Here is a 12,104-nt window from a genome sequence, read left to right as displayed (position 1 = left end):
TATTTGTAAAGATAGAATCTTCACGGTTCTCCCCTCCTCTTCAAACCCACACAGACCAGCGTGAAGTATGGTGAAGCAAACCTTTTTGACCAAAGGAGGCCTTCATCCAGCAGCGGTTCACACTATAGTACGCTAACTACCGTGCCATCACTCCACCTCGTACAATAATTACTTTTACATAAAAAAACGCTTACGCATGCTTAGTGTAAAACAAGCACGGGACAAATACGACGTTAGCCTTTTTATTTCACGAAAAAAACGATTCCAACATTTTCCTACATCAAGCCCATGATAAGATGCCCCACATGTGCTGAAACACCCGACGACCACCCCCCCCCCCTCCCCATGGCGGCTATTTCTTGGCGGGCCGGCCCAGCTTGCCCTTCTTGTTCACCTTGCTCTGGCCGGGCTTGCTTCTCACCTTGGGTTTCTTCACCGGCTTCTCGGCCATCTCGCCCATAAAGTTCCTGGGGCCCTTGGGCTGCCAGGCGGCTCCTTTGGCCGCTGGCGGTGTTAGGTCACCGCGTCCCCTCTGCCCGGCGTTCCCTGGCCTCACAGCGTTCCCTGGCCTCACAGCGTTCCCCGGTCTCCTGGAGTCCCCCGGTCTCCGGGAATTCCCCGGCCTCCCGGCGTTGCCTGCCTTTCCGGCGTTCCCTGGTCTGCCGGAATTCCCTGGCCGGCTGGAGTTCGCCGGGCGGCCAGCCCTCCCCGGCTTGATCTTCTCCTTTTTGACGGAGCGCTTCACCCGCACCTTCCGCCCGGCCATCTCGGAGCCGTCCAGGTGTAGCGCTAGCAGCACCGCGTCGGTGCCCTGGCATGAGGGGATCGCAGAGCAGCGCAACCCTCTGTTAGAGAACGGCCCCACGAACGCGGACTTCATGCAAGCGAGCTCTGTTAATACGCAGTAAGGGCGGCGCTCTCCCACTCGCTTTGCCACGTGAGATTCAGGCTAATAGCGTAAAAGAGCCAAAATGATATTTTAAACTGTCAGTACTTGGAATTTAGTCAAGTTAAAGTGAATTGAGAGCATCAACCCACTGTAATTGAGAACCCGGTTTAATCCCAACTCAGTCGACAGGAGTCTATGGATGCCTGCGTAAGTCTACTAGTTATCGATGCAAGTTTACTACTAGCATCTAAGGTGTCGCCGTAACTTTTTGAAAATTAAAATATTACCCCTGCAAAACGCATTGAGGTGGAACATCTCCGTTGCGAGCGTGTCACTGGCGGCTGGTCCGAGAACAACAATTCCCACGGACACACGTTAATCCGCATGCGGTTGAAATCAGGAATCGAAACAAGTTTTCTTCAGCGGTTCCCGGCTCAGCTCAGTGCCGACCTTCCGAGTTGCCCGGCCACCTCCGCCAGGGGGTCGCGTCCTGTACCTTGAAGAGGATGTAGCCGAAGCCCTTGCCCATGCCGGACTCCCGGTCGCGTACCACGCGCACCGATTCTACGGGGCCGCACGGCTCAAAGTGGCTCCTGATTCGGTCCTCCTCCACGTCTGCGCGGTGCAAAAAAAATATTAAAATCACACGCACGCAGACACACCACCAGCTGAAGGGCAAACGGAGAAACCTTTAAATGGTAAGCAAACTTGTTTTGTCGTCGTATTCTTCAAATGTCACGTGACATCCCACCTGCGATTTGCACGGTTGGCTACGTACTAATAGTGGTGGAAGAACAAACTTTAACACAAAAAGTAGTTCTGAAGAAATGAGTTTTGAACTTAGATGATGATTTTTTTAAGAGTGCATAGCTCCAGTGGCTTCCTAACACTGAAAGGAAGAGAGTTGCAGACGGCTGCAGAAGCGCATCTGAAAGCGCACGATGCAGTGAATGTCTTCGTTCGACGGTTAGCCAAAAGCCGCTGCGAGGATGAGCGGAGTTCACGTCATGATATATACCCCTTGACGAGATCAGCAAGGTATTGTGGTTCATTTGCAATAAAGCCGAAGACTAAACCGATTTCTAAACAACGTTGAGTTGCAGAGCCATGTGCCACTTTGTTTTTCCAGCGCTGCAGCCCCTGCCGCACGGTGCAAAATCACGACAATTTAAGCAACGTCAAGATAATAATTATTAAATTTACAGCCTCTTTGTCCATCAACGCCTCGCCCACACTGTCATGGGGGTTGTCTGACCATACTTCGCCACGCTGGTCGGCGTGGGCTGCTGAGGGTGGGTCGGAAAACAAAGGACCCAAGGGTCGGCAACCTGGGGCTCCAGAGCCGCATGCGGCTCTTTTAAGGACCGCTCCGTGACGTTGGTTTATTAAGGACGACCATCTCCTATTCACCACGCAATGCACTGCAGCTCTTGGATATGTCGATTTATTTTTTTAACGAATTCGAAAAAAATGGGCTCCTCGTCATTTTGGCCGTCGAACCCCTGCCAGGACCGGTTTGGGTTTCACTCGCCCCCGATGGTAGCCACGAATGGGAACGAGAACTCGGGTCACCGGGTTCACGGCTCGTCGCGCAAACCACTCGCCATGTTTCAAAGCCCACCGCCAACCATAGCGCTGTTTATAACGTGAGCTGTCCTTGTGCCGTGGGCTGGGAATTTAATTTCAGGTTACCACATTCACCGTTAAGCTGCAGACACACACGCACGCGCGCGCACAAACGCCGCCGCCGTGCAACGCTAACTTGGGAGCCGTACCGTAGGGAAGGTTTCCGATGAACACCGACCTCTTGTGGTCATGCTGTGAAAAACGGAAACCGGAAAACCATCAAGAAATTAACCCGAAGCGTTTAAAGAAATCGCGAAAACGCAAGGAACATTTGCACGTCTCATTTAAATGTGTTTACCGTTAACCCGTGTGTGTGTGTGTTAAACAGTCTTTGCTTGGTATTTAACGCCGAGTGTAAAAAAACAAACTTACATTTTTTTCTCCAGACGCTGCATCGACTCGTATGTGAAATCCACTCTGTATTTCCTCTCCGTTTCTGCGACACACGGAAGCGCATGTGCGCGGGCACAAGCATGCAAATGCACACACGCACCCCATTAGCTTTGGTTATGCTGTGCATTCACGTGTCATGCAAAAATCCGAGTGTGGCCCCAGTACGATTTGGTATAAAACTGCAACGTATAACTTCGCACTTCAGACCTGTATAAATCAGGGTTATAAGCTTGGACCTGTACAATAAGTCGATTTCGGGAAGCTAAGCTGGGTTGCGTCTGCATCATTGTACTTGGATGAGTGACCACCGTACACAACTGGTCGTTATCGGCTGTGGGGCTACGAGTTCGTGAACAGACGGCAGCGCAGAAAGCAACAATCGTTGTACAGTACTCCTATCCTCCCACAGCTGTGCTCTTCGCCATCACCAAGTGACACCGCCAAGCGCGCTGTCAAATAACCACCCCCGTCGATCCACATGGCGTGGAAAGGAGGCCCTCATCCAGCAAAAAAGACAAAGAGGGGCCCCGCACGTGAGCAAGCCACGAGCACATCTGAAGACACCTCCGTTTGTTGTCCTTCCCTCCGCACCTCCGATGAGCACGGTTGGCTATGTACAGTGCGAAAGAAGCTCAACGTGCGTACACATACACACCTGCTCAGCGCTTGCACAGCCCCCTGCTCCTCCTTGAAGACTACGTAGGCATTCTTGTTATTCCTCTGGGGATGCGTTTTTCCTCTGACGAGGCAATACAGATGCAGATTAATATACAAGACAGCAGCGAGTTGTACGTACGTACGTTTAACTTCTTTCGCAACGTACGCAGCCGACTGTGCTAATCGGAAGTGCCGGAGGAAGGACAACGAACTTAAACAAAAAAGCAGTTCTGAATAAATTAGGTTTCAATCTAGATGATTTAAAAGTGCACAGCTCCAGTGGCTTCCTAATATCGGAAGGAAGAGCGTTCCAGACGGCAACCTGGGGGTTGCTACGTTTGTATAGCCACACATTGCAAGGCTTCAAAGCACACACTGAATGAACGGGTGTGATTGTGCGTGCACCCGGATGTGCGCTCACTGTATGGCGGCCTGCTTGAGTGACATTTCGGGATCGGCACGTGCCTGCAATAAAGATGTACAATGTTTCACCACCGAGTCATTCACAAGGGACGAAAAGTCTACAGAGTAAGAATGCGTCGATTCGTATCGATTCGCTCACAGCATATGCAACGAGGCGCGAGCACGGTAATCGATTATCTTTGACCTCGTGTTTTATTGCAATCGGTTCACGCGACCGACAGAACAACGAGAGCAATGATCCTCCACCGCTCCGGTGCTCACAGCCCCCGCCACGCTCCTCCGGGTTTTCCCGATTACCGGTCGTCTCTACTCGTGGCGCGGCGACGTGGCCGAGCGGTTAGGTTGCGCGTTCGCCGCTCGTCGCGGAGGTGCGCGGGTTCGAGCTCAATGACCGCCCTGGTTAACACTGCAGCATGGTATTAACGGCGGCAATGCGCACCGTCCGCTCCACGGTGGACGGTCACAATACGGTGACGTCATTTGAAAAAGATTCAGCCGCCTGGCGCGAGCGTCATGGTCCATAATTTGCAAAATTTTATAAATTGGCAATAAAAAAAATATTCTAAATGGGGATAAACACATAGCAATCGTCGCCCCCTACTGTGAAACTGAGCAGGACCCTCCTGAAAAGTGTCTAAGAGGCTTTCCTGGGTACACGTAAAAAAAAAGTTACATGCAAATCCACTGAGCACTGCATGCACCTGGTGATTGGTAATGACGGAAAGCTGGACTCTGATGGAGGCGCGAGGACTGGAGTTATGATTGGAGATAGGAAACGCTGCTACAATACCTCAAAATGTTTAAACAAAAAAAAAATCGATTCTTAAATCTCATCCTGACCCCCTGAATGGTGACAAATCAAGAGGAGGGCGGCAAATCGTTGCAGGTGCACACGTAAAGGGCGCCCAACGCAACGAAGGGCGCCGGGTAAGCAGGCGACATCGCCGTTTCTTTTGTACTCACAATGCATCGCAGGCGAACGGACTCGATCACCCCGCACGGCCGGAAGAACTTCTTTACAGCCTGAAACACACCAATCAATCGATCATGACTTCACGCGCCAACATCGCCTTCAATAAAGTGGGCATCTGTGCACATTTGAGCGGAGCAGAACAAACCGAGCAAGCGAGCAGGAGCTCGCGAACCGCGAATAAGTTTACCTCCTTCGCGAGGCTCATCGGCAAATTGCCGACAAACACTGTCCTCTTGCGCTTCTCCTCATCTTCGGCGGTGACGGCGTCCGATTTGGCTTTTTTCGGCGGTCGCTCCGACCACCCGGACTTGTTCTCCGCGGGCTTTGGCTCGCCCTCCTTGTTGCCCACATCCTCGATGTGCTTGCGCTTTTTCTCCTCCCTCCTGCTTCTGCTCGTCTCCTCTTTGTGCTCCTCCGCCTTGTCGGCATTGTCCAGCGCGTTCTCCCTGTCAAAGACGCAAACGGGCAGGCGCGTCAACTGGCACGTCGATTCGACGTCTGGCTCTCACGCGCTCGTGACACGTGCGCCGAGAATCGCGCGCGTGTAAGGATCGGTTATGGACCATGTTTTCAAACGATACGTAAACGGTGCGCAAATGGTGCGCCGATGCTACGTTTAGCACTGACAGAGTAAACAAAGTTGTACAAAGGAAACATGGCAAAGAACAATGCCAATGAGATACAATTACTTTTTCTTGAATAGGATCGCGACTCCAAATCAGCACATTTGATCAAATCACTCGTGGAGGGGTGAAACATTACACGTCTAATAAACACAGGAAGAAATGTGGTATGATTTTTTTTTAACATTAGGTTGAACTCAAATATACATTGTAGTATTTAAACGAAATGGGTTTCAGATCCCTACATAAGAGGCTCAACTGTATCCATGTCTGTACAACTCAATGGGGTAATTTAAAGGCTTATCACGTGTAGTTTGTAAGTACAAGGTGAAAATTGCGTGTGTAAAGCTTTACCTTTGACAGTAAAATTGGGCTTATTGGTCACTTATTCACTCTAACATTTACAAGGTACTTTAAGCAGCCTTTTCTAAATCATACATTGGATAGGCATTGCCATCCAGGAGGTGAGGGGTGTGTGCGTGGGCAGGGGCAGTCGCTGGACTGGCGAGGGTCAGGCGAGCCGTTGACTGGAAAGTGGCGTCAGGGTGAGTGCTCATGTTTGACAAGGGTCCAGTGAGTGCCACGTGTCACGTCATCCCATACAAGTGGTTCAACCTTTTTTGGCTGCTGTACCCCTTGTAGGATTTTTTTTCAACTGAGTATATCCCCCTGGCATGATCCAACATGGTTCTGAGAAATCAATGTACGAATAATGAACATCAATATTTAAACCAATTGTCCATTTCGTGAGGTATCATAACTAGTAACCACAAGTGAAAAAAAAATCAATCAACGGAAGCCCTGCATGCATGACGTGATTTATTGATACTGGCTGGTTACTCTTGTAAACCGCATTCTTTATGATCAATGAATTTAGAAGGATCTTTTATATGATTCTAGGTTACCATATGGATTAAAATGTTATCATAGTTATTTTCTATTGGCAGATTCATACATGATTATTCACCAATGACTCATGTGTGATATCATTTCACACATTTATAAATCACCTCATGCACCTCCCGGGACGTTGCCACGTACCACCAGGGGTCCACGTACCCCTGTTTGAGAACCACTGCCATGCATAACACGGGCTGCCCACTAGCTCAAACGAAAATGTCTGCTACCTAGTAAAGAGTTTAGAAGCGTCTTTGTCGCCAGAGGGCTTGTGCTTGAGCCGATTCCGTTCCTCCTTCTCCTTGCTCTTCTCCTCCTGTGCCTTCGACCAGAGAGCCTTCATCGCTTGAACTTTGTTCAAGTTCTCCTTCTCCTTTTTAGCATCCGCTTCCTCCGCATCCGCCTTCTGTTGGAACAAGCCAAAGTTAAGAAACCCGTGCCGCTCGTGTCCACGACGTGGCCGACGACACATCCCAGCCTCGCTGTGAGTGGGCTCTGCCGAGCCCGTTTCGCACGGCACTTTGTACGTATGTTAAACTCCTGTCGCACCGTACGTAGCCAACCGTGCTAATCCTCATCCCAATAGTCCAGTATCCCTCTCGCTATGGAATGCTGCTGCTAGTCACGCACTTAACTCCAGTCTATTAGTGAGCGTGAACATTTTCAGTGAGAAATTAATCGGAGGTGCAGGGGAAGGACAATAAACTAAATACAAAAAGCAGTTAAAGAAATTAGTTTTCAATCTGTATTTAAAAGTGCATAGCTCCAGTGGCTTCCTAACATCGAAAGGGAGAGCGTTCCAGACGGCCGCAGAAGCGCATCTGAAAGCACCACGTGATAAGATGAGGAGCTAGATGCTGCTTTCACACCACGCAAGGTTTCCAAAAGATTGCCCTCTGCCAGTCCCTTTTGACAAGTCTATTTAGCGAATAAAAGTGAGAGGTAAGTCAATGTCGCTATCTCAATAATATATATAAATAACAGCCGAAATTTCGAACAATCGCCTTTCTATATAGCACGTAAAGGTCCATTGCCCAAACCGTTTCCTATTACATATCGTTATCCCCCAATTAATTTTAAAGGCATTGTTTGTGATGAATGTGTTGATTTTTTGTCAACGGCACCACTGTCAACACAGTATCACCAAATAATTAGTTTAAGTCTTGTAAGCTTTTTCCATGCACTAGTGTGGGTATCTCCAGGAGAAGATGCCCAATGTAGTGTGTCGGGATAAAAGCTCGAGAGAAGATATGCCCAACACGCAGCCCAACCTAGAATACAATGAGTGACTATGAAAACCTGTGTGTGATACTATATTAGAAAAAAAAGCTTTGCTGACTGGCTGGCATGTAGGCATGTGCACAATGGCGTTGTCAGCGTGCACATTTTCATGATGACGTCAACTGCATCCCTCCCAGAGCGTTGAGCCGGGATTTTTTGCATCCCGACGCCATGCCTCCTCACCCACCAACCCTCCACCTTGGCCAAGTAGGCTGAGCAAATGCGTGGGCAGTGTTATCACTTGATACTATGTTATAAAACGTTTTGCCGACTGGTGGGCGCACAAGTGCATGGCGATGAAGTCACAGCGCACATCTCCTGGTTGGCTGGAGGGACGGACAGCCACGTCCGGACGCGCGGGGCTGCTCGCCAATAATAATAATAATAAAAAAGAACGGACCGGAGTTTGGAAAACACTAGCTTAAGCCATCTCGTACTCTTTGAGCCCGAACCGCTTCGGGTGAAACGAAGAGCGGGCGTCGTGCAGCCGCTGCCGGGCCTTGCGAGAAGAGAGCGGCCAGGCCAGACGTCTTGGAGGCCCCATCGCCACCATCAGACTTGCGCTGGAAGACGGCACCACAGAGCTGCCCCGCCACGTATCCATCGTCCGCACACACGGTCGGCTTCACGGCGTCGCTCCTGGGAAGACGGCACGGGAGATAAATTCGGAGACACGCGTGCGACGAGGCCCAGCTACGAGACACTGTGCCAATTGAGTAAGCATGGTTGTCGTAGGTCATGGTGCAATAAAATGTTGATGTGCCATTTTATTGAGGTACTGTGCATTGTCTTGGTGTGGTTTGTTACTGGTTTGTTGTTTTTGTTGCCTTGCCCAACCTTGATAATTTGGACTTATATAATTAATGTATTATTTATTTTTTTGTCAATTGCTTGCCTTTCTCTATTTTGCACCCCTATCGTTTTTGGTATTGTTTGTAATACTTGCTGAGCCGCCCATACCGGACATTTATGAAAAAGAGCTCCATAACTAATCGGATTCCTCCTGTAGTCTAAATAAAGATTCTGACGATTCTGAAATAAAGTAGGGCTCCATGTCTGCCTTCCCCCCGACTTTGTAGCGCGGTGCCTGGTCCTCCCGCCGGTACCGCCTGCACACCCGACAGTTGCGCCATTTGACTGAGAAAATTCGTGGCATGTAATGATCACACGTAATTACAGCAGCAAGTACTTAGGGATGGGTAGAATATTTTTTTTTCTAATTTGCAAGCCCTGATGAAGCTGTGCCTATGACCAAATCACCTGCAATGTACCCGATCTTGAGGGTTATCGGAAGCTAAGCAGTCTTTGAGCCTGGACATTGCTTGGAATGGCAAGCACCGTGCATAAAAACAACGGGCGTTGTTGGTTGCCGTGGTGCTGCTTTGTAGGCAGCAGAAGGCAGTGAATTTATGTGGTTGTGCTGTATTTCTATGCTTCCGGGTCTGTGCTCTCCCCCGCCTTCACCAAACCGCATTGGCCAGCTTGGTGAAGTATGGTTAAATCTCCCAGTCACGGGGAGGCCCTCATCCAGCAGTGGATACAAGTCACATCACATTTTACATTAAGTAAAATAAACAGGTCAGAGAAGCCAATTCCTCAAAATGATTTGCATACAGTCTTTTATTCAATCCACTGCGAGACGAAGGCACCTCCCCCCCCACCCTCTCCAAGCCGCGTGGGTTGTGTGACCATACTTCACCACGCCGGTCAGTTGTGGACGGCGAACGCGGGGTACAACAGGCGGATAAGTTGGTCTTGATTTGAAGCTTTCGTGACTGCAGGAATCCATACTCTCGGTAAAGTCACCACGTGGGTAGACGGATCATTGTTGATCTGGCAGCACCAAGTCGATGTTCTAATTGCACGTGAGATTGACTGGAGGCTATACCGTGGAGGTATGCCATGGGGATGTGAAAGCATCAATACAAGCTTGCACCACCCAACAAGAACATACTTAAAACGTATTAAACCTACCACCAATGCGAGGCTCTAGTACAAAAATAACTGTGTTCAAGATAAACTCTGGAAACACACTGGTGGATGGACGCGTAGGCCTCCGAAGACCGACACCGGTCTGGGCTGGAAAAGCCGGCCGGGCAAGGCGTCGGAGGCAACCGCAGGGAATGTAGCAGAGACCGGTGCGCATTTAGGCCTCGGGATGATCTCGACTGCTCGAGTGACTGTAACGAACACGATCAAGGAGGCTTGACTATAGACGACTTACCTCCGTATTTTCTTCCCTTTTGGCTTCATGCTCGAAAAGATGCGTGCTTATTCGGCTCTTCGAAACGCAACGTGATGTGGACCCCACACGCCACGCAAAGAGGGTTCGTGGTTTCGTTTTTGAATAAACTTTATCAGTTGCGCTTTAGGGTCCTTAGGCTTCTTTTACAACCACGTGAGAGACCCCCTCCCTCCCCCACCCCCCCACCCTCCCCACACTCCACCCTCCCCACACTCCACCCCCCCCACCCTCCCCACACTCGACCCCCCCCACCATCCCACACTCGACCCCCCCCCCCACTCGACCCCCCCCACCATCCCCACACTCGACCCCCCACCATCCCCACACTCGACCCCCCACCCTCCCCACACTCGACCCCCCCACCCTCCCCACACTCGACCCCCCCACCCTCCCCACACTCGACCCCCCTTCCCTCCCTCCCCCACTCGAAGGTGGTACAAGGCGCAGCCCTGCAATTGCTTTGCAAACGCCCCTGCTGGCAGAAGGCTCAACCCCCCAAAGCTGGAGCACGCTCTAGAGCAGTGGGTTCTCAACCAGGGGGCGGGCGGGCGGGCGGGTGGCGAGGGGGGTGTACGTGCGGTGATTTATGAATGTGTGAAATTTATATAGTACGTGAGAGACGATGGTGAATGCATAGGGGCCGTTCATAAATGACGTCACGCACCTGGGGGGTGGGGATCAGACATTTGTGACGATGTGTGATGAGGAGGGGGGGTGTTTGAGAAATGTGACGTCACATCAAAATGCGCAACTTTAAATAAATATAAACAATAGTATTGTTATAACAACACTAATTTTGATTTTCATTATTAACTATTTTATTACTTACATTTACTAAGGTCACCTTTTATTTATTCCATGAAGGAGCATTTTGCTTCTCTATTCTGTGGAATGAATGTGATTGTTATAATTGTACTCTCCATTTTGCTTTGTTCTCCTATAAAGTTTCAAGTATTTTTTATAGTTATAATTACTTTTAATATTTTATAATTATAAGAGAATTTCAATATAAATTTCGATTTAAAGCTTTCGTGACTGCAATGATTCATCTTCTTTGGTTCTTTCGGTAAAGTCACGTAGAATGAGAATAAAATAATAAATTGATAAAATAAAATAACACAATAATATTCTCACGACGTTTCGGCCACAACACAAGCGGCCTTCATCAGGTGAAGGGACGAGACTGTCTGGTAGGACAGCGCTGGAGTGAAAGAGCCACGTTCAGATCACGACCTTTAAGCTGTGTGAGAGGAAACAAAGCGCCTTGAAAAAGGAATTAGCATATAATTTAGCATTGAAATGGCTGAGTGATTAGCTTGTGACTGGTCACAGAAATAGCTATGTTAAAAGTTAAAGCATACACATCCGCAGGGGCACCCCTTGACAAAGGAATTAGCATAGAATTTAGCATTGAAATAGCTAAGTTAAAGCATACACATCCGCAGAGGCACCCCTTGACAAAGGAATTAGCATTGAATTTAGCATTGAAATAGCTGAGTGATTAGCTTGTAACTGGTCACAGAAATAGCTACGTTAAAGTCAGAGCATACACATTCACCGAGGCACTTAGTACAAATCAAACAGGAGAATTTAGCATTGAAATAACTAGGCGAATTTAGCATTGAAATAACTGAGTGATTAGCTAGTGACTGGTCACAGAAATGACTATGTTGAAGTCAAGGCCTACACATCTGAGCTATTCACAGTACTATATAGTGAACCAATAAAAAACTAAAATATAAATTACCTTAATGTTATCAATAAACTCTATATTCTCCAATCAGCTAAGCTACCAACAATAAGTCGTTATATATCACAATGCTATATGGCGAAAAAATGGGTGGATTCTTACCCTCAACTTTAGCACCACGGATAGCTACGGGCCCCGTTCAGACGGACGAGTTCATCCATGGTCGGAACAGAGGAGGGGGAGAGAGACAACTGCGAGGCGCTATTATACTCCATGTTGTAAACCATACCATTAACCGTGGTGTGAGAAGTATTAAGAGTCAATGCTAGCGAAAGAGCTGCGGTCTGAAGGTCATCGTAAAATACAATTAATTAAGAACAGAAATGGTTTAAAACATCTTTCCAATG

General features: G+C 48.8%; 1 protein-coding gene across 1 annotated transcript; it reads right to left on the bottom strand.

Moving 5' to 3' along the window:
- Window positions 1-228: 228 nt before the first annotated feature.
- On the bottom strand, window positions 229-10,158 carry RBM34 (RNA binding motif protein 34). The gene is made up of 11 exons (XM_032963752.2): window positions 9,987-10,158; window positions 8,200-8,401; window positions 6,712-6,887; window positions 5,149-5,407; window positions 4,952-5,011; window positions 3,987-4,030; window positions 3,564-3,647; window positions 2,888-2,951; window positions 2,665-2,707; window positions 1,386-1,504; window positions 229-811 (listed from the first exon to the last, which is right to left on the bottom strand). Exons 1-11 carry the CDS (start codon window positions 10,013-10,015, stop codon window positions 353-355), a joined length of 1,539 nt encoding a protein of 512 aa, XP_032819643.1. The 5' UTR covers window positions 10,016-10,158; the 3' UTR covers window positions 229-352.
- Between the last annotated feature and the right edge of the window lie 1,946 nt (window positions 10,159-12,104).

The sequence above is a fragment of the Petromyzon marinus genome, chromosome 31 (assembly GCF_048934315.1).
Source record: "Petromyzon marinus isolate PM22_M1 ecotype Great Lakes invasive population chromosome 31, UKy_Petmar_22M1.pri1.0, whole genome shotgun sequence".
NCBI classification, from domain to species: domain Eukaryota; kingdom Metazoa; phylum Chordata; class Hyperoartia; order Petromyzontiformes; family Petromyzontidae; genus Petromyzon; species Petromyzon marinus.
This window is presented reverse-complemented; position numbering and strand designations above follow the sequence as displayed.

Coding starts and splice junctions, on each gene's coding strand:
- RBM34 (XM_032963752.2), bottom strand. CDS start 10,015: ATGAAGCCAAAAGGGAAGAAAATACGGAG. Junction 8,402..9,986: donor AAAGGGAAGAAAATACGGAG/GTAAGTCGTCTA, acceptor CCGTCTTCCCAG/GAGCGACGCCGTGAAGCCGA. Junction 5,408..6,711: donor GCTTCTAAACTCTTTACTAG/GTAGCAGACATT, acceptor CGTCTTTGACAG/GGAGAACGCGCTGGACAATG.